The 20,588-nt window shown below is 47.9% G+C and overlaps 2 protein-coding genes across 3 annotated transcripts; one reads left to right on the forward strand and one right to left on the reverse strand.

Annotated features, from left to right (window-relative positions):
• Positions 1–360: 360 nt before the first annotated feature.
• Positions 361–10,802, reverse strand: MRPS11 (mitochondrial ribosomal protein S11). Its single transcript, XM_059180037.1, has 6 exons — positions 10,461–10,802; positions 10,230–10,352; positions 4,706–4,804; positions 2,493–2,622; positions 1,441–1,506; positions 361–748 (listed from the first exon to the last, which is right to left on the reverse strand). The coding sequence occupies exons 1-6, from the start codon at positions 10,523–10,525 to the stop codon at positions 641–643; spliced, it is 591 nt and encodes a 196-aa protein (XP_059036020.1). The 5' UTR covers positions 10,526–10,802; the 3' UTR covers positions 361–640.
• A 54-nt stretch (positions 10,803–10,856) lies between these two features.
• On the forward strand, positions 10,857–20,014 carry MRPL46 (mitochondrial ribosomal protein L46). Of its 2 annotated transcripts, none has more exons than XM_059180034.1 (4): positions 10,857–11,125; positions 12,626–12,815; positions 13,560–13,733; positions 16,524–17,031. In XM_059180034.1, exons 1-4 carry the CDS (start codon positions 10,898–10,900, stop codon positions 16,829–16,831), a joined length of 900 nt encoding a protein of 299 aa, XP_059036017.1. In that variant the 5' UTR covers positions 10,857–10,897; the 3' UTR covers positions 16,832–17,031. The 2 variants fall into 2 exon arrangements, with proteins under 2 accessions (XP_059036017.1, XP_059036018.1); XM_059180035.1 differs by lacking the exon at positions 16,524–17,031 and adding an exon at positions 19,664–20,014 and having other exon boundaries at positions 10,863–11,125.
• The last annotated feature ends 574 nt before the right edge of the window (positions 20,015–20,588 follow it).

Here is a 20,588-nt window from a genome sequence, read left to right on the forward strand (position 1 = left end):
CCTCAGGGTCCCTGGATCTCAGGTGCGGGGACTGCTCAAGTCCCCCAGCGCAGGGGAAGAGGTCACCGCGAGGGAGCTCAGGCAGTCCTCCCACACCGCTGGCACAAACTTAAAATATGCCTGCTAGTGGCGGAATTCCCACCACCAGAGCATTCCAGAGGGAGGAGGCAAGAAGCTCTCCATTTGGGGCCCCAAAGGAAACACCTGGGAGCAGGGAGGAGGCTGTTGGGTAAGCGGCGGCTCCAGTGTATGTTCCCCCCTCTGCCTGGGGTCTCACGCCTCCATTCACAGTCACCTTACATTCAGAAGTCAGCGGGGATTACTGTTCGCAACTCGGCAGGCAGAAACCTCACAGGTGACTACAGGTGGTAGAAAGTGTTTTATTTCTGCAGAGCAGAGGCAGCATTTACTGGTTTCGGAGTCTGGGCTGCAGGTGCACTGGGGGTCCTCTCGAGTCCCTTCTGGACACCGGTCTCCAGTTGAATGAACAAGCAAGGCCACCACGTGAGGGGGCAAAGCTCCCCCTTGCTCCCCGAGGGTTCTCCAGCGAGCCCGGCTCCGGAAAGAGCTCCGTGTGCCTTCCACGACGTCCGACTGGACATGGGACTTGAGGACAGTTCAGGGACAGGCTTCCTTTCCATCACAGCCTCCGAGCCTTCCTGGGGCGGCAGCCGTTGTGCGGGACGGGGGTGTTGTCTGTGATTGAGATCACTTCCAGGCCCCCCATGGTGAGTCCCTTGATGGCAGACTGCAAAGAGAAGGAACAGCAGAATGCCATGGTCCCAGACACGATGGCCCAGCACGTGCAGGCAGGGCTTGGAGGGATGGGGTGGGGGCTCTGCTCCCTACGGTCCTGACTGTCTTCTCTCTCCATGGACTCCCAACCAAACCCTGTCACTGTGTCCTCACGGCCGTCCCTTTCTCCAGGAGCACCTGTCACTTCCTACCTTGTGCTTTATGATCCGAAAACTGGGACCACCTGTAAACCCCAACACACCTTAAGCATTACCCTGTGTAGTGTCCTCTGCCTGGAATGTCCCCTCCCTCCCTGCACACCTAACTAATGCCTTGCTGTTCTTGGAAAATCAGTATGGATGTCACCTCTTTGAGGATATACCCAGTGGGCTCCCAGCACCCTGGGCACGAGCTTTACCAGCTGGACCCACCGGTCTGTACTGGGGTACCCACTGTGACAACCTCACGGAGCACCTTCCCATGCCCAGTGCCTGGCACGCAGCAGGCACGCCGTAAGCATCTGATGAATTAGACTCGGTGGCCTGGGCTTGCTTCTGAGAAGCTCAGTGGGTTAGAAGATCAGACAGAAACTCAAGCAGTCCTGGAATTCAAGGAGAGGGTTCTTCCCCTCTCCTGACTCTATGCTCAAGCCCCGTTTCTCTCACTAAGGAAGTGCACATGCCGCAGAGCCTCCCGGCCACTTACCAGGCGCCCTGGGCCCAGGCCCTTCACCACCACTCGGATGTGGGTCACACCCTTTCCTGCAGCTTTCTGGAGAGGAGGAGCAAGTGGTTAGTGCTGGGGGAAAAGGCACCCACATATGTAACCAGACAGCAAACACAGAAGGCAGCAAAGGACAGATGAATGCGGTGCAGGGCAGACACCAGCTAAGCACGGAATGGGAACATGTCCAACTCTAGATTTACAGCCGCCTGTGTCCCCTGTTATCCCAGGGCAGCACTGCCACCTGATGGAGATTCCTGAACATTGCTCACATTTTTCTCAGTAAAGGCAGAATTTTAAGACCTCACTTAAATAACCCACTTAAAAACCGTTACCATTAAAAAAAAAAAAAAGCGTTATTGTTTTAAATTACTGAAAATTTTAAGTGTTATCATTTCAAATTTTCTTTCTTGATTATAAAATCAGTTCATTACAGAAAGTCTGGAAAACACACAGAAGCCACTGTTAAGACTGACATTTTAAGTGTATACAATCCGTACTATATTTTGATGATCATTAATATACAGCAAATAATGTTTTGGGGCATCGGGCTTTGTTTGAAGGCCAAGGTTCTCCTTCAGGAAGTACTTCCAGTTTGGCAGAGCAGAGCCTCTGTAAGGTGGGCTGCATGGCAGACTGTACACAGGCCAGGGCCCCAGACCAAGGACTCAAAGCAAGTCTCGCTCTGGACCTTCCTTGGCTCTCAAAGACACGGGTAATACAGAGCGTCTTGAGGATTTAAGGTAATGAACGTAAACTGTCTGGCGTACAGCAGATGATCAATAAATATACTAAAATTTGAAGCTACTGCCAATTTGCTTCTAGAAAGGTCTGAATAGCTCACAGTGAAATCGGTGTTGCATGAGAGAAAGAGAGAGACAGACCTCTTCAGACTGCACAGGGTTGGAGTAGCGAACAGGAGTTGTCAGACACCACTGCTTTTGAATGACGTCGAGGAGAATCTTCCTCACGGCCATGAGCCAGGCAGAAAACAGGACACACCACAGAGCGAGCCAGAAAGAACACACACTTACCACCGCGGCAGCTATGCCTGCTGTTTGTGCGGCGATGCCCGTGGCCTTCTTGGCATTCCGGAATCCCTCTGTGCCACAAGAAGTGCGAGCGAGGGGCTGGTGAGTGGCGGAGACCACCTGGATCTGTGTGCTGGGGAGGCAGGGAGAGCGCAGGACATAATGACTGGTCAGGGCAGTTAGAGCACTAAGCCAGGCCCTCAAAAGCCCGAGTGAGAAAGATAAAAGCCCTCGCTTGGCTGCTCTCCTTTTAAGCTTCTCCGATGAATGCCTTTTGAGCTCCTACAGAAGGTGTCAGGAAAGGTCAGAATCACCCCCTAAGCCTCATCAAAAACAGACTCATCATATCATCTGAGGACCGCTCCGTTATGGACTGCATGCTTGTGTCCCCCCAAAAGTCATGTCTCTGGGAGAGGAGTAGGTGGCAGGGCTGATGGGGCCCCAGAGAGCTCCCTCGCCCCTTCCATCATGAGAGGACACAACGTGAAACCGGTCCCCTGAAACTCAGAGGAATTCTCACCAGAACCCCCCCATGCTGGCTCCTTGCACCCAGCTTCCAGAACTGTGAGGAATCCATGTCCGTTGTTTAAGCCCCCCGTTTGTGGTATTTTGTTTTAGGGGTCTGAGCTAGGACAAGCTGCAGAATCCGGAGTGGTTAAATGTCAACCCAGAAGAAGTCTGGCACGTTTTCCTCCTGGTGTCTTCCCTGTGGCTGGTGTTTAAAATTAGATTGGATACCCGTGTCGGGCTTTTTTCCCCAAGAAGTTAGATGTTTCACATCAGGTCATTTAAAAAAATAAGGCTTTCATTAGAGAAAGTTTCAAATATACCCAAAAATGAAGAGAAGAGGATATGCACACCCATGGACCCAGCTTCAGGAACCATTAGCTCCGATCCGATTTAGTCTCCTCTGTTTCCACTCCCTTCTTCCCCCACAACGGGTTGTTTTGAAGCAAATCCCAGACCCATCATTTCATCAGGAAGTATTTCAGTACACATTTCTAAAAGATGATGGCTTAAAAAAATCCCATAAAACCTTTCTCATACCTAAAAAAAGTGAGCAATAGTCGCTATTGGGTCATTTTAATGCTAATGACACTCTGTTCTACGATCAAAAAGCTTTTTTTAAGTGAAACTTCTCTAGTCATCCCCAACTGACTTCAAGAAATACTTAAGATACGTTCGTCATTTCCCCTTGGCCAGTGTCTCTCTATCTTCTGGTCTAGGAGCTCCCTGCGGACTCCCGGTAAAGAGGGAGGTGGAGAAGCAGCTCCGGGGAGGCCGGTGGGTGGTCCCGGGTCCAGACCATCGGCTTGTTGGTCTGGCTACTACTGCCCTTTCCCCCTGGCAGGGCTCCCAGGTTTTCTGTGCCGAATAAAGCACAGGAGAACTGCTTGTCCCTGACACAACTTCAATAGAGACACGTGGGGTGGGCCATCGGCGCTTATACAGAGCGTGCTACCCTGTGTCCTTATCAGTCTGAGAAGGGAAGAAAAAGAAACCCAGTTTCTCTCATTTCGAGCTTATCACATGAATGCTGGACAAATCCTATGGCATCTCAGCTGTGCACACGCCATCCCCGACCCACAGTCCCCTGTACGGTTCTCTGAATCGCTTCCTGGGCAGGCTGAGCCCAGCTCGCAGTGGGGGCTGATCTGCAAAGTTGTCCCTGCGGTCAGCAAGGTTTCTGTTGCCAACATGCAGCTGGGAAGGCCCCGACACTCATCTGGAAGTCACACGTTAAATCACGACTCTGCGTAGCCCTTCAAGGTTGGAGGTCAGGGCACAGTCGCCCAAAGTCGCTTCCAAGGGACAATACTTACGTGCAGATTTACATTTTGGTGAGTTTGTCAGTAAATCATAGACTCTGAAGCCACCGGTCTCACGTGTATCTCACGCATCCTCTGTCCCCAGTATCCATAACACTTAACACACGCACTCTAATAACCGCTCTCCGACTTCAGAGAACCAGGAAATACTAGTCCTAAGGCAGGCTAAGAAAGCTTAACACTAGGATCTGTCCAACCTAGTTAACATTTTCATGAAATCTAAAGAAATTTTATAAAGGCAGAGGTGGTTTCCCAAAATAAGGAGGAGGGGCGCTGGGGGACCCCTACATCAACATTAACATGCAGAACGTGGCCCCCTGGGCTTGCCCTCCCCCACGAAGGGGAAAGAAGCCCCCCGAGATCTTCCCAGGTGCTCCTCCCTCTTACTTGTTGTAGGATGCTTTGATGTGTGCGATTGGGATCTCCTCGAATTTCTTCCCTGCCCACCTCAGAGGGCTCTCCTGTCCTGGAACTGGAGGGTAAATGCTGTAATTAAAGAAACACTTTAGGTAAATCCTGATTTTTCTTTTTTTTAAAGATTTTATTTATTTATTTGACAGAGATCACAAGTAGGCAGAGAGGCAGGCAGAGAGAGAGGAGGAAGCAGGCTCCCTGCCGAGCAGAGAGCCCGATGTGGGGCTCGATCCCAGGACCCTGGGATCATGACCTGAGCCAAAGGCAGAGGCTTTAACCCACTGAGCCATCCAGGTGCCCCAATCCCGATTTTTTTTAAGTCAGTGAAAACCAACAGCCCTGGACCCCAGACCTGCTCCCGGGATAGCTGTCCCCAGTCCATCTGGTGCTACTGCTGTTCCCACGAACACTGGGCTGAGGCAGTCTTTCCTTAAGTGTCGCCTATGGACACACCTAGTGACTTTCCACTAGGAGAAAAAGAGCATTTAATCCACCCTCCCTACCTTCCTGTGTCCCTCTGGGACATTCAGATCACTGTTTTCAATTCTCTATGGGCCACTCTTTCTGCGACTAAAAAAATAAAAAAATAAAGTCAAACCTCTATTTCTGGTTTCAGATGATAGCTTGACTATTTTATAAAAAAGGACAAAATAATTTTAATAATATTTGTAGTATCATTACTATAAAAAAAAATCCTGTATCCCCCATGATAGAAGTCAGCAAGTCTTTTCTGTAAAGGGCCAGATAGTAAATACTTTAGGGTTTGCAGGCCACGGAGTCTTTGTTGCAACTAGGCAGTTTTGCCTCAAGTGCAAAGACAGCCACAGACAACGGTAAATTAATGGGTGTGACTATTTTGACTATGTTTCAGTAAAAATGGTATTTACAAAAAACCAGGCACCTGGCCAGATTTGGGTAGGGACCCAGTTTGCCAATATCTATCCTAAACCAGTAGCATTCCGTGTTGGCTGAACGGCAGAATCTCGTGGTTCTGATGCTCAATCCTGATGCCTCACTTCTGGATGGGGTCCGAGAATCTATTCCTAAAATATCCCCAGTGAACCAGATGCGAACCCAGGGTTGAGAATACTGATCTAGACATTATGTTGAGTTCAAGATCTTTCTCTGTCTCGGTCTAATCTGTCCTCTGGCTACCTCTAGGTCAGTACTCTAGGTCAGTGTGCAGGTGGAGAAACTGAGGCACAAATAGGAGAACAGGGTCAGCAAGGGAAGCCAGACTTTGTGCCTAGGAGATCTGCCTCCATTCAAGGCCCAGTCTGCCACGCTGTGCTTCCTTGTACTCAAACACAGCGTTGTCCTTCAACATTCCAGACACAAGTAAGCCTGCTGTCGCGTCCTGCCTATATGCATGGACCAGACCCGTGTTTGTACCTCCCCACACCTCCTGAAATTCAACAGACTGCGGTTCAGAAAATATAAGAGTGCTATCCTGATGACGAGCCCCACCTGCTTTCCTAGAGATGTTTTTCAAAAACAAAACAGAAAATACCCAAATGGTCGTCAAGAGTTACAAGTGTGATCCTCCCTGCTAGGCCTGATGTCGAGATGATGGGGCCCTGAGCAGGCTGCTGGCTTTTCAACCTACAAGCCAAGATGGAGAGCGGCTGAGGCTCTGAGAGGACATCGATTCCCCACGGGTCACTTCCCTCCTGACTCAGGGGTCCGAGAACTAAGCCTACTCAAGTGTGACCATACTAATACCATGCTTTCATATACAGTAAGGGTTTTGAACTCGGGAGGATTTGGAACTTGAACCACTTAACTGAAGGCACAGACAAGATCAGGCCTCGAAACCGAGCAGGTTCAAGTACAAATGAGCGAGTGGTTCCCCGAAGAGAAGCCCAGACAAAGGAAAGACAAAGCCGTGGGGGTCTGCTGCCTTTTCATACCTGTCCTCAGAGTCAGGAAAACGGAAGGGCTGAGCACTGCAAACAGTCTCTGCTCTCTGCTGCTGAAGGGCTGGAAGGGAAGGCTGATGTCTACCGCAAGCAGCTCAGGCACGGGAGGGAGGGCGACCACCCTGAACGACCCCTGACAGTGCGCCAGATGCTGGGACCTGGGCCGGGTGTGCTGTATTTCCACTTCCAGATAAAGAAAGCCTGGCCGCACAGTCTGCAACCCACGTGCTAATGGTGGCTAGAGACGACTGTTTAACAATGCAAATAAATGTAGAAAAATGCAGCATGAGAGCTCCTGGCTCACCACTCCTGTCACAATGAGACGTGTGGCATCCACAAGATCCTTCCAGCTGTATGCGTTGTTTCTTGACCTCCCTTTCTCCAGTGATCCTGTGTCCTCTATCCTGGCCTGCTGCTTCCTCCTGTGGTCATTCCTGGCCTTTGTCATTGCCAGGTCTGCAACCTCCTCACGACCTTGGTTTTAAGCAGCACACTCAGGCCACCTACCTTCAGGCACACCCATGCGACCCCTACTCCAGGAATCCTTCCCAGCCCACCGACCCTCCTGCTGGCTCACTTTCCCTCCCCGCCCCCAGGCCCTCACCTCTCTCCTGGCCTCCAGTAAATTTCATAACCAATCATTATCATCGTTCCCTTGCATACCCCCTCAGTCCTCTGCCTCCTCTTATTTCATCGTACCTTCCCGGCAAACCCTAACCCTGGCTGAATCCATCCCTCCAGCCACATCAAGCCTGGGCATGCTTCTATGCAGCTGGCCAGAGAAAAATCCACGCCAGTGTCGACTGGTCTCTCTACATATCATGGTTTCTCAACTTCAGCACTACTGACATGTTGGGCAAGATAATTCTTGGTGGTGAGGGGCTGGCCTTGCCTTGTGGGGTGTTCAGCAGCATTCTTGGCCTCTACCCACTAGTTGTCCCTCCACTGCCCTGTGTTGTAACAAGCAAAAATGCCTGCAGATGTTGCTAGAAGTCCTCTTGGAGGCCAAACTGCCCCAGCTGAGAACTACTGCTTTATTTTAATGACTTCTGACATCAAGTGGGCCCTCAGCACTGTACGCATGTCCCCAATTCAATCATCCTTCCAGGCTCCTGGATGACTACTTTATGCCTTCCTTTGTCCCCTGAAGCCTCTACCTCCTTCCTGTCTCCTCACGGCCAGCTGATGACCTTCGCAGAGAAATACAAGCAATCAGTTTCTCCCAGCTTCCACTACCAAACATCTGTGCCCACAATCTCTGCCTTCTCTCCTCTTGTGATGTTCCACCTGCGTTTGCCTCTCAAGGACATCACTCCAGTGATGTTTCCACCCCCCGTATCATTCCCATCAGCAAAACATGTCCTCAATTCCCCAACCTAAAAACAAACAAAACCCTCTTTATCTCAAAGCCTCCCTGAGCTATTGCCCATTTCTTGATTCCCTCTCAAAGAACTGACTACACTTGATGTTTCTTTCTGTCTTCTATTCTCCTTGAACCCACCCCAATCAGACTTTAGCCCTATTATTCTGCCAGAAATGCTCTAGGCAAGGTCATCGACCAACTCACTATGTTAAAACCAATGAGCAGTTCCATCATCAGCCCGGTAACTTCTCATAAAACATCTGACACAGCTGATCTCTCCAGTCTTGAACTACATTGAAAAAAAAAAAAAAATCCCTCTCAGTTTTCTTACTACCTCTCAGGAATTTCCTTGTCTTTTTTGATGATTCCCCTGGTCTCCTAAATTTCTAAATGTTAGAGGGTTCTAGGATTCAGTCCTTGGACCGCTCCTCTTGATCTACACTTACTGTCTCGATGATCTTGTACAGTCTTGTGGTTTTAAGCATCATCTGTATGATGAATCAAATGTGTGTCTCTAGCCCCAATCAGTCCCCTGAACTCCATTCCAAAAGCCAACACTGTACCTCCACTGGATGTTAACCGAGCAAAGCCAACCTCCTGCAGCCTTCCCCATCTTAGGAAATGACGACTCCACCTTTCCAGCTGCTTAAGCCAAAAATTTTAGTGTTCCTTCCTTCCTCTCTTTTTCTCACACCTTACATGAACACATCCTGTTGGTCCCACTTTCTGTATGTCCTACACGGAAAGCTGTCATCCTGGTCCAGGCCACCATCATTTCCTGCCTGGAATGTTTCAAATATCGAACTGCTTAGAAGATGTCTCCCAGCTTCCATCCTTCCTTCTCTGCACTGTGATATCGACACGGCGGCCAAAGGGACTCTTTAAAATGAAGCAACATCATTTCAAGTCTCTATTCAAAATTCTCCAACGGCTTTCCATCTCACTCAGAGTCAAAGCTGGAGTCCTCACGAGGTCCTACGAGCTGGAACAGATGCAGCCCCAGGTGTCAGCTGCACGACTCCTCCCCATCCTCTCCTGCACTCCTCACTCCACACTGACCTCGCTATTCCTCCCAAACACTAGACAGACACACTCTCACCATCTGTCATACCCTCACGTTTTACATGTTTTCTCTTCACTGCCCCCTAACCACTAGAATTTAAGTTCTACAGGGGCAGGATTTTTGGGGTGTATGGTCACTGATGTGTCCCTAATGCCTTAAACAGTGCCTGACATTGTTGAATGACCCCCAACAGAATCTTGGCTTGAATTGTTTCAGCAGCTTCCCACTGTCTATAGTGGGAAGAGTCTGAAAGCAGCACTGTTACAGATAAGACCCTCAGCCTTCCGATTCCTTCTTTTGCTGGCCTCATCTGCCATCAGGCACACTCCTGAATATACCATGTGCTTTCACACTGCATGCCTTTACACAGAGTATTAGCTTTGCCTAAAATTATGCCTTCCATGTTGACCAGCTTAATTCCCGTTCAATTCAGTTCTTAGCTCTACATTATCTTCCTGGCAGTCTTGCCTGACTTCCTCAGGAGTGAGACACTCAGTCCTTCACACTTCCTACCAACCAGTTCTTACTCCAGCACACTACTGACCAGATTATGCCGAAAATGCTTGCATGACTGTCTTCTTCCTCTGTAGCCTGTGACCTACTGGTGGGGAAAGAATGATCTTTTGTATTTGTACTCCCAGCACCTAGCACAGTACCTGGCACCAAACAGGTTTTCAGTAAACATTTGTTGAATGGATGCGAATGAACATAGGGGTAGCAGCACTGATGGAAAGCAAGGGGCCAGTCCCTAGGGGTGAGCACAAAACCCCCCTGCCCCAACTCAATAATCTACACCGCGGTGTAGCAGCCCCTGCTCCCCCAACTCCCATTTTATATCTAAGGGAAGGCTGTTAGTCTGCCGTGACACCCCTCTCAGAGGGCAGAAGGTGGTATTTACTATACACTTCCGACATTAACTCATTCATTCATCTAACCGTTCACAGAGCGCCCACTTTTTGCCAAGGCTCATCTCATTGGATCCTCGCAAACTCTTTCGGCATCCTCTCCATTTGTAGACGAGAAAGCCGGGGCTCAGAGGCTCATCTGCATTAGGGTCTCAAAGACGTCAAGGGCAGAGTTGAGAATTCACTGGTTGTCGGGCTCCGGACCGCAGTGCCGGTGTCCCGAGGGCTGGGCTTAAGAGGCCCTCACCTGAACCTGCTGCGGCTCGGAGCCGGATCCGCCGCCTTCTCCTCAACCTCCTGCTTGGCCGCCGCGTCTTGCAGCTGTTGGGCGCCGGTGTGGATGGTGGAGGCTGGCGCCCCGGCCACGACCCTGCGGGGAGGGAAAGCTCGGTGAGGTGCAGGCGGCTCAGGGACACAGGCAGGAGCGCAGTCGCGGGGATGGCCGTGCGTTCGGGGAGGAGGTGGTGATCATTCTTACCTGGGCGTCGGTGGCCAACCCCAAGACCGCAAGAGCCAAGACCCCGTCTTTCGTACCACCTGCATGACTTGGATTGACCCCCGTCAGCTTCCGTCCGCGGCGACCTCGGAGGTTGGCGCAGCTGGAGAGGCACCAGCACCTCGAGTGCTCGTGGGGGGGGCTACAAGGAAAATCATCTCATTCCACTCCTTGAGGTCCATTAAAGATTCTTTATTCCCATTTAAATGCTCTGCAATAATTGTCCTTTCGAGTGCTAACTGGGAGTTTCTTCCCTTTCCCCTAAACTCCTTCGCCTACCCCTCCATACTGGAGTGGTTCGTTCTGGTAGTTCCCGGGACAGAACTCTTCCGCCGGCCGCTCCCGCGCTGCCTTGTGGGAGCATGGGATTGGTCCAGGACCCCGCAGGGAGCCGCGGTACATTGTGGGAGGGCAGAAGCATGGCGGCGCCCATAAGGCAGTCTCTGTTTGGGGTGGCGAAGGGCAGGTGGCGCTTCGAGGGGCTCTGGGCCGGTAGCCTGGGTTCTCGCAGCCTAGCCCTTGCGGCTGCACCCTCGATCAGCGGGTCTCCATGGCGTCTTTTGGGCGCGGTGTGCCTGCAGCGGCCACCGCTGGTCTCGAAGCCGCTGACCCCATTGCAGGAAGAGATGGCGGCTCTATTACAGCAGGTAGGATTGAAGTGCGGCTAGCGGCTTCAAGGTGCTGTTGGGGAACCAAGAGAAGCACCGTGGGCCAGGGTTCGATCCCGTCTCCGGCACCAGTCTCAGTGACCTTGGGGAAGTCACTTCACCTCTCTGAACTTCAGGGTACTCAACCTGCGCGATGGTATCTACCTTACTGGGTTGGTTTGGTACATAGAAGGTGTTCAGTAGGGCGCCTGGGTGGCTCAGTGGGTTAAGCCGCTGCCTTCGGCTCAGGTCATGATCTCAGGGTCCTGGGATCGAGTCCCACATCGGGCTCCCTGCTCGGCAGGGGGGCCTGCTTCCCTTCCTCTCTCTCTGCCTGCCTCTCTGCCTACTTGTGATCTCTCTCTGTCAAATAAATAAATAAATAAAATCTTTAAAAAAAAAAAAAAAAGAAGGTGTTCAGTAAAAGTTTGTTTTCACTGGGATTCTTTGTTGTCGCGCCAGGCAGCTCTTTAGAGTTGCTTTTCTTTCTCGCTGAATATGGTAGGTACGCGGTGCTGAACAAGACGGCTTAGTTCCTATCGCAGGTAGTCTGAATGTCTGAAATTTAGAGTCTGATGTAGTGTTTTAGGAGAATATAATGGGCAAACATATAAGATGGCTGTGATAAAGTCTGTGTGTGAGGGGCAAGTGAGGAAACAGGGGCAAATACTCAATGTGAGGGCTGTGAGGGGCTTAAATCCCCATAGACGGCGATTGAAGGTTGTTTGGTTAGAATCTGAGATGTTTTTTGTGTTGGCTGCTGGGAGCTCCAAACTTCACTTCCTGCTTTTTACTTGGCTCATTAACTTATTCTGCAAATAGTTGATTAATTATTTTATAGATAATCATTTATCGCCTATTTTGTATGGACACTGTGCTGAGTGCTAGGAACCAGTAAGACAGATAAGCCTTTGGTTCTCAGAGTGTTCAGTCTAGTGGAGGTGGGCGGGTCAATAACCAAATAATCACATGACTGTATAACTGCAGACCCTGGTAAGTGAAATAAAGGAAAACACAGGGTACAATAAAGGTTTTAACCGGGACATCTAATTTGATTTTGTGGCTGGTGTCAAAGAAAGTGGTACTTAAATCTGAAATCTGAAGGATGAGTAGCAATCTCCTAGGAGAAGAGCATGAGGGAAAACATTCTTGGAAGAGGGAACAGCATCTGTAAAGTCCCTGAGGCAGGAGAGTCTGGTGAGATCAAGGGCTGACAGGGCTGGAGTGTGGTTAAGTGGGCAGGCGGTGCCTGTCCCAGTTCTCTGTTCTTTGTAGCAGCTTGCCCTCCAATCACATTCTATCATTTTAGCAAATGTAACTCAAGCCCAAAGTGCAGGTGACTGTTTTTCTTTCTTTTTATTTTCTTGTGGTGTTTTAATTGTACGTCTGGTTATGCTGGGTGGTATGTCAAGTGTGCTATATAGCTCTGTTTTCTATTCTTGCCTGTTTTTTGTTTTGTTTTGTTTTGTTTTGTTTTTCTTGTCCTTTTAATTTTCTCAGATTGAAGTAGAGAGAAGTTTGTATTCAGACCATGAGCTTCGTGCTTTAGATGAAGCCCAGCAACTGGCAAAGAAGAAAGCTGACTTGTATGATGAAGAAGGAGATGAACAGAATGTACTGCTGACGCAGGATATGGAAGACGCATGGGAGCAGAAGTTCCTACAGTTCAAACCTGGAGCTCGTATAACAGGTTTGTGGTCTTTTTAGGCCAGCAGGAGAAAAGGAAAAGGGGTATTTTGGTTCTCAAAGGACATTTGCTTAGCCTCTGCTTTGTATTTTAAGTAGCAAATGGTTGCAAAGCTTCTTTGGGTGGGAGAAAAATAAAATCTTTTCCCTGTTCCTCATTTCCAGCTGAATATAATTTTTAAAGGCCAGTGCTATTTTTGAGTGGGAGGTAAGAGTGTTGGGATAACCTATTCTTTCTCAGTTAAACTTCATGAATGTATCTGAGTTTACTTCCTAGTGTGGGGGTGAGAGTGGGAGGAAAATCAAGCCTTTCCCGCTAGTTTTCTGTGTGTCATCTGAAATTTCTCCCAAAGCAGAGGATTGAGTTCTCTTATCTCAGATGAAGACCGAAGAACAGAGAAAGTGGGGCCAAGTTAAGTCAGTAATAGTGTCAAAACGAGTGAAGTCGTAGTGTTTGAAGTAGTTTGGGTATAGCTTCTTTTCCAAAGGCTCAAAGTACCTGCACAAGGTAGTGCTCTTCAAAGGAGAAGTTCAGCTTTTGGTCTTCTCTTCTTTCATTGTAGTTTTCTTAAGATTGTGAGACTCTACCCCGAAAGAGGTCTGAATTAGAGAGATGGGTCAGGGTCGTAATTTGATTTTAAGATGGTAAAGGTTGTAGCTCTACCTTAAAGGAAGACTGTAAAACTGTTCTCCTTGGTTCTGGCAGATCACAGTCTTTTTGTCTTCTCTGATCCCCTTTTCTTCATAGAAGCCGATAAAAAGAATGACCGAACTTCATTGCACCGGAAGCTAGACAGGAACCTTGTTCTGTTGGTCAAAGAGAAGCTTGGAGACCAGGATGTTTGGATGCTTCCCCAGGCAGAGTGGCAGCCCGGGGAGACCCTCCGAGGAACAGCAGAACGAACCCTGGCCACGCTCTCAGGTGAGTTCTCTGCCTCTCTCCGAACCTCACAAGACTCCTTTCACACTCAGCCTTGGAATTTGCAGACTGGCTTGTGATGACGGCTGGAAGGATTGGAGGGGGGTCTTAATGGGAACTTTGATATCTATAAAAATTTCACCTAGAAAAAATTTTAGGTCAGGTGAAAATCTTTGTTCAACTGAGATTTTTAAATTTTCTTTTTTCTTTCTAATATAGCACATGGGTCTTATTGATGGTAGAAAAAATAATTCTTTCATTATAAAAAATATATGTTTTTTGAACTCTGTATTTTTTTTCCCATCCTTTGTGTGAGTTGAGCCCCCCCCCCCCGCCCCACTTAATCTACTTTTTCATTCACCAAGTAATAATATCCACCACAGCGGCGGCTGCTGCTTCTGAAAGGAAAGCAGGAGGTCTGTCAATAGGTTTTGATCTGGAAGTTGTAGTCAATGGCTCCTTTCTACAGGAAGACTCTGCTTGGTCTTAGTTCCAAGCCCGGGGACGTTGGCGAAGCTGCTGGATTGGTTGAAGAGATCCTCTTGTTGGGCCTTTACCTCCTGTGCAGAATTGAAGAGTGTGGTTTTAGGTCCTTCCTTCTCCCGTGCCTCTCTTTAAGCAGGTCACTGTGGCTTAGGGGCCCTTTGTGGCTGCCTCACTGAGCAGCTGCTGTCCTACCTGAAGGATGGAGAGCTTCAGTTTCTGCTCAGTCAGCTGTGTCTTCCTGACAAAGTACAGAACTTTCATTTCCAGGTTTCCACAGTTGTGCATATTCCATAGGAATGGATCATTCTAGTACCTTTTCCGGTTTAATTGGCCCACATCTTCCCTTGAGCCCGTGATTGTAAGATATTTCATTGTCATGGGTAGCCATCGCAGGTCCTGCTGACTCAAGGGGTCCTACTTACCTTCCCATTAATGGCATTTCTGTCTCTGGAACACCAGCGGAACTAACCGTTCAGACAGGATTCCCAACCATCAGTATTTACAGTAAAATGTTTTCCAGTTTCTATACCACTGAAAGCTTCGTTATTTATTGTTCGTAAAAATGATCATGATTTGCTGTTTGGTTTTTATCTTTTCTCACGTTTTTGATTACTTTAATCTATGGATTACTTGAGGAAGTGGATTTTATTTCACCTTTGCATAGGATGGCTCTTTTCCCGATCTGCTCTGCATAGAGTTACCCTTTTTTTTTTTTTTAAAGCAACATACTGTACTGAGAACTTGAAAGTGTGTTTAGTTCTTTCATATATGGAATATGACCCGTCACTCCTGATTTCTCTTTAGCCCATACTTCAGATGCTAAAAAAGGACTTGGTGTCTCAGAACACCTGTGTAGATAATCCACTGCCTTCTCAAACTGATTTTGAATTTTGAGTCTCTCTTTGAAAAGGAGGACATTTTGCATTTCTTGGCTGTCTGGTGTCATTTTGAGGAAGACGTCTTGGTGACTCAGTATTTGACACTCTGTTACCCCTGATAAAGCTCTTTCTGCTCTGATTTAGGTTCTGCCCCAGGGCCCAGCGCGGGCAGCCAACTGGAAGGTGCCTCCTAGACTTTCTATGAAAGAGGCTTATTTGCTTCTCTTAAAATGGTTGGCTTGAGGGGCAAGTATCCAGTTCCGCACACACCTTAGGGTCTGCTACAGTACTGTCCGGGGAGGTAGGCTGGCAGGTGCCATCCCCATGCTCTCCCTGTCCCTTGCTGAGATTGAAAAACCAGTGTGTACTCTCAAAATTGACAGTCCTACCACTCGCAGCCTGTGCCTCTGCTTGTCCCCGCGGCCTTGCTTACTGGCCTGACAATGCATTTACCCAACTGGAAACCTCAGGATCTCTTGACCTCATTCTGACATCCTGAAGTTCTCAAGTCCCTCCTGGTCGGTTCTAAATATTTCTTTTTTTATTCCCACAGCATTAGCTATCACCCTTTTGTCAGATTAAGTTTTCTCATCCTTGGCACTGTTGACATGTGGGGCCAGGTAATTCTTTGTGGGGGCTGCTCTGCGCATTGAGGGAGGCCGGCTGCATCTCCAGCCTGTGCTCACTAGGTAGCAGTGGCGCTGGCCCATCTCCACTCCCCCTAGTGTAACAACCAAAATTGTCCCTAGACATTGCCAGATACTGCCTGGGAAGTGAAGTCACAGTGGTTGAGAACCACGGTGCTGGACCTTTGAAGTAGGTGCCAAATAAGTTCCCTTTTGCCTTCATGTTGTGCCCCTCAGCGCTGCCAGAGTGAGTTTTCAGACACATCCCCTGTCGTGTCTCTGCCTAAAGGGTTTCCCATAGAAGTTCAGGCTTTCGAGCACGGCCTACAAATCCATTTGCTCTGGTCCTGAGCTTGCCAGTCTTCCGTCTGGCCACACACTGACATATAGTCTGAGTTCAACCGAGCAGACCTTCTGCATTCCTCCAGTAATGTGGTTGTTTGTGCGTCTCTTTTGTGGCATGCTGGCCTCTGAAAACGGTTTGCTCCTTCTTCGTCTGACGACTCCGTTTTGAAGACTCAGCTTGTACATTATACATTCTGTGCTGGAACCTTCTCCAAGCCTCCAGGTAGACAGAGCTACTCCTCCCTCTAGGTTCCTGCAGCATTTGTGTGTGCATTTATTCACCTTCTGCAATGAATGTTTACTCTGAGCCTCCCATTTGCTGGACACCGTGCAGGCAGTGGGGTCACAGATGAACAGGACACCGCCCTTGCTCCGTGGGAGCTCATGTTCCAGGGGGGAACACCTCTTTCACTTACTGCAGTGTCCAGTAATCGGTGTATGGCACATTCTCCTCCCAGCTAGAATTCTGACTCCCTTGAAGGTCCAGACGGCATCTGTTCCTCCCCATCATCCCGGCTCTCCGCAAAGTGCCTGGCTCACAGTAGATGCTCGCGGAATGTTTATCGGACATGTAGATTTGGCAGGATCAATGCTGCTCCATTGGCCCTGTCGCCAGCACAAGCGCCTGCTAACAAAGCAGCAGCCGCTGTGTGCCCCCTTGCTCCTTGCCCACAAGGGGCCTGTGTGGCCTGTGAGAGTGGGAGCGAGACACGATGGCGTGGGTGGGGACCTTTCCCGTGCTTCCGTGGCCTCTGCTGTCCTCTAGGTGGTGGCGGGATCACTGTTCAGATGCTCAGCTTCCCTCACACACACGACGGCCGCTCCACTGTCCCTCCCGTATGCCACGTGGAAAGGGTTTCTACCGCGGAACCCAGTGTCCTTGTAATGTTCCCGCTGTAATAAATAGATGCGAAAGGAAAGCTACGAAAGAGATTTTGACATTAAACAGGAGGATAACAAATAAAACATGTCATTTATTGCGGAGTTATTAAAATGGCAAATAATAGAAAATAATTAAAATGGCAAAGGAGAACTCAAGAAATGTAAAAATGTGTATATGTACATCTCTGTGTGTGTGTGTGTATGTGTAAGAGTCCATTTATTTCCTCCCCATTGGCACCTCTCTTCCTAAGTCCCGCAAGACGGAATTCCTTGAGGTGGAATTAATGGTCAAGGAGGGACACATTGACGTTTTCCATGGGTCTTGCCCACTTGTCCTGCAGAATGTACATACCGTTGGCCATTCAGGAGGGCCATAGAGAAGTGCGCATTTGTCCCGACCCCACGACACATGGACGATTCTTTTTAATTTTTGCCTGTCCAAGTCAAAATGATCTCCTTTGGATTCGCATTTTCCTGATTGTTAGTGAGATTGACCATATTGTCATGTGTTTATTGGCCACGTGTATTTCTTCATGATTCTTTGCTCAGTTTGTAATGAACTGTTCCTTTTTTCATCTTGATTTAACTGTATTTTAATAGAGAAGAAATAGAGAAGAAAAATAGATAATAGAAAAAATAGAAAAATAGAAAAAATTTTCCACATAATAAAAAAAATGGGAAGACAGAAAAATATTCAGTGAAATAAGTGGAAAATTCAGGAAAGTATAAAGAAACTTGCCAGTGTAATTCCACCACTCACAGATACCCCTGCTGGCATTTTGTGTTGTAGGTGAGCTCACATATCAGTTCCTTCTCTGATGCCAATAGTAGTTTTGCTTCGGTTCTGTTTCTGTTTTCGTTAGTACTGAGAGAAGCAGTTCGTTATATATGGTTAAAAAAAACTATCAATATAGTGTTTAGCGAATGTAAGATAGGGCGAGAAGTGATTTTCCTGTTTCAGAGGCATCCTTCATTAACAGTTTCTGGTGTATTCTTTTATTTTTTTATTCATTTAATTTTGGGGGTATATATATATATATATATATATATATATATTTTCTCTTTTTTGGTATATCTTTTTAAAAATTACAAGCACATACATACTTCATCTGGTTTTTCTCCCCCATATGGAGCCTGATTATATACCTTTGTTTCTCTTCTGTGCGGCATTTAAGCATCTCTCTGTATCAGCGTGTGAAGCCATACCTTAACGCTTTCTAACCCCAGCATAGATGTTATAATATGCGTGTGCTGCAGTTCACCTGTCTTGCTGCTTTTACAAATACGCTGTAATGAGCGTCCTTGTGTACTCAGCTTACACAGGCAGAGAAACGTATCTGGGAGGCTCAGGTTCTAGAAGCAGAGTCGCTGGCGGAAAGGGTTCACAGAATTAAAACTGGTGACTCTTGCCAAAGAGGGCGGTTCACGCTAACCTCTCCCCCCGTGATGGTGTGTGAGGGCCCATTTTCCTCTTGTCCTTGACAAGCAGAGGACAGCTCAGAGTTTTGGGACTTCAGTAATAATGACATGTCTGAATCTATATTTTTTAAATTGTTAATAAGATGGAACATCTTTTCATGAGTTTATAGGTCAGTGGTGTTTATTTTTTTGTGAACTGTAGGTTCATACGCTTAGTTCACTTTTCTTTTAGAAAGTTTTCCTTCTAAAACTTTTTCCTCATTGATTTCTCGTACTTACACCTGAAGACACTTCCTTTGTGGAGTGTGTTGAAAATATTTTTCTTAGTGTGCCGTTTTGTCTTTGACTTCTTAACGCTTCGTTTTTTCCTTGTAGAAAGATTTAGTTTTATGTAAATAAACACTTTTTTCTCTTACTGGTTTTAAAGATTTTGTGTCTTGGTGAGGGCTTTCCCTCTCAAAAACGATCCAGAGAGTATCCCACATTTTTTCTATTTTTTTTTCCACATTTTTTCTAGTACTCTTTTAGGTTTATTTTTTTTCCCTTTAATGAAAAATTTGAAAATACAAAGAAATTCAGAAAGTATTAAACATCCATGAAACCATCATCCAGAATACTCAGCCTTTTTATGAAAGTGAAATTTCTGTTGTTCCGTCTTTGATCCGTGTGGTATCCGTTCAGAAGTGAGGACCGAGGTGGGTGGACTCCAGCTTTATTTTTTCTGTTTAGCGGGCGGCTTCCCAAGTGCTGGACTGATCTGTCCTTCCCCCTTCCTTTGAAATGGCTTGGTTGTGGTTAACCCTTTGTTAGAGATTCTAGATAACATCCAACCATCTGTCTTTGTCTTTTAACTTTGGTTATGATGTTTTCACCCCACAGAAGTCAAATTGGGTCCTTTTTATGCTTTTCAAGTGACAGTCCCTGTGAAAGGCTTATGAGCTTTGCTTTACAGATAACTGAGCGTCTTGGTCCTTCATCAGCAGACCGACGCCGGTGGCTGGTGGCCGGGCTGAGTCTAGAAACTTGGGGCTCTGACTCCAGCTAGTGGTCTCTGAACAGCATCGCTGACTTCCTTCTGAGAGCAGTAGCTTCACACACCGGATGGACCCAGTGAATGTGGAGCCCGTGAGCCCATGGATGGAGAGGCGGAGAGCCTCCTCAGGAACAACCCTCATCCTCACTCTCCGGGATTGCTTTACCTCAGGCAGGAAATGGCTCTCAGACCCCCGCTGACTGGGGGAGCCGCAGTAAACAGGTGGGTCCATCCTCATCTTCCCTGTTCACCTCTCCCCTTCAGAAAACAACCTGGAAGCCAAGTTCCTGGGAAATGCCCCCTGTGGCCACTACAAGTTCAAGTTCCCTCAAGCAATGCGGACAGAGAGTAGCCTCGGGGCCAAAGTATTCTTCTTCAAAGCACTGCTAGTAACTGGAGACTTCTCCCAGACCAGGAAGAAGGGCCAGCACGTCTGGGTCTGTAAGGAGGAGCTGGGCGACTATTTGAAACCCAAGTACCTGGCCCAGGTACAGAGATTTCTCTTGGACCTCTGATGGGTGGTGCGGCCTGTGGACATTATGTGCTTGTCCCGTCTTTGTAGGGAACAGCACGCAGCCAACTAAATGCAGAGAAATAAACGAGTTTATCATCGTGTGGGTCTCGGCTGATTTATTCTTTTTTTTTTTTTTTTAAAGATTTTATTTATTTGATAGACAGAGATCATAGGTAGGCAGAGAGGCAGCCAGAGAGAGAGGAAGGGAAGCAGGCTCCCTGCTGAGCAGAAAGCCCGATGTGGGGCTCCATCCCAGGACCCTGGGATCATGACCTGAGCCCAAGGCAGAGGCTTTAACCCACTGAACCACCCAGGCGCCCCTCGGCTGATTTGTTCTTTAAGGATGACTGGCTTTTCCCTGTGCAGAGAGAGCTGTCTCTTAGGGTGTCTTTCCCTTGTTCCAAGCTGATAGTTGAGTGTTCCATTGCTTCACAGTGAATCAGCTTCCTGGATGCAGAAAGAGAGAACTGAAGGAAATGAATTGACCTCCTAAAAGCCCGGAGTTGTGTGAAAGCTCCTAGACTCATGCAAAGAAACTAGTTCTATGTAGTTCCTTAGTCATGAACCATTTTGTATTTTCCTCCCTTTGTACTTGACATGAAAGTGTTTCAGCCTAGCCTAGGAAATAATTTCTTCCTTTTTCCATCTCTTTCTTTTTTTTAAAAAATATATTTT

Source organism: Mustela lutreola, chromosome 7, assembly GCF_030435805.1.
Source record: "Mustela lutreola isolate mMusLut2 chromosome 7, mMusLut2.pri, whole genome shotgun sequence".
In the NCBI taxonomy this organism is placed as follows: domain Eukaryota; kingdom Metazoa; phylum Chordata; class Mammalia; order Carnivora; family Mustelidae; genus Mustela; species Mustela lutreola.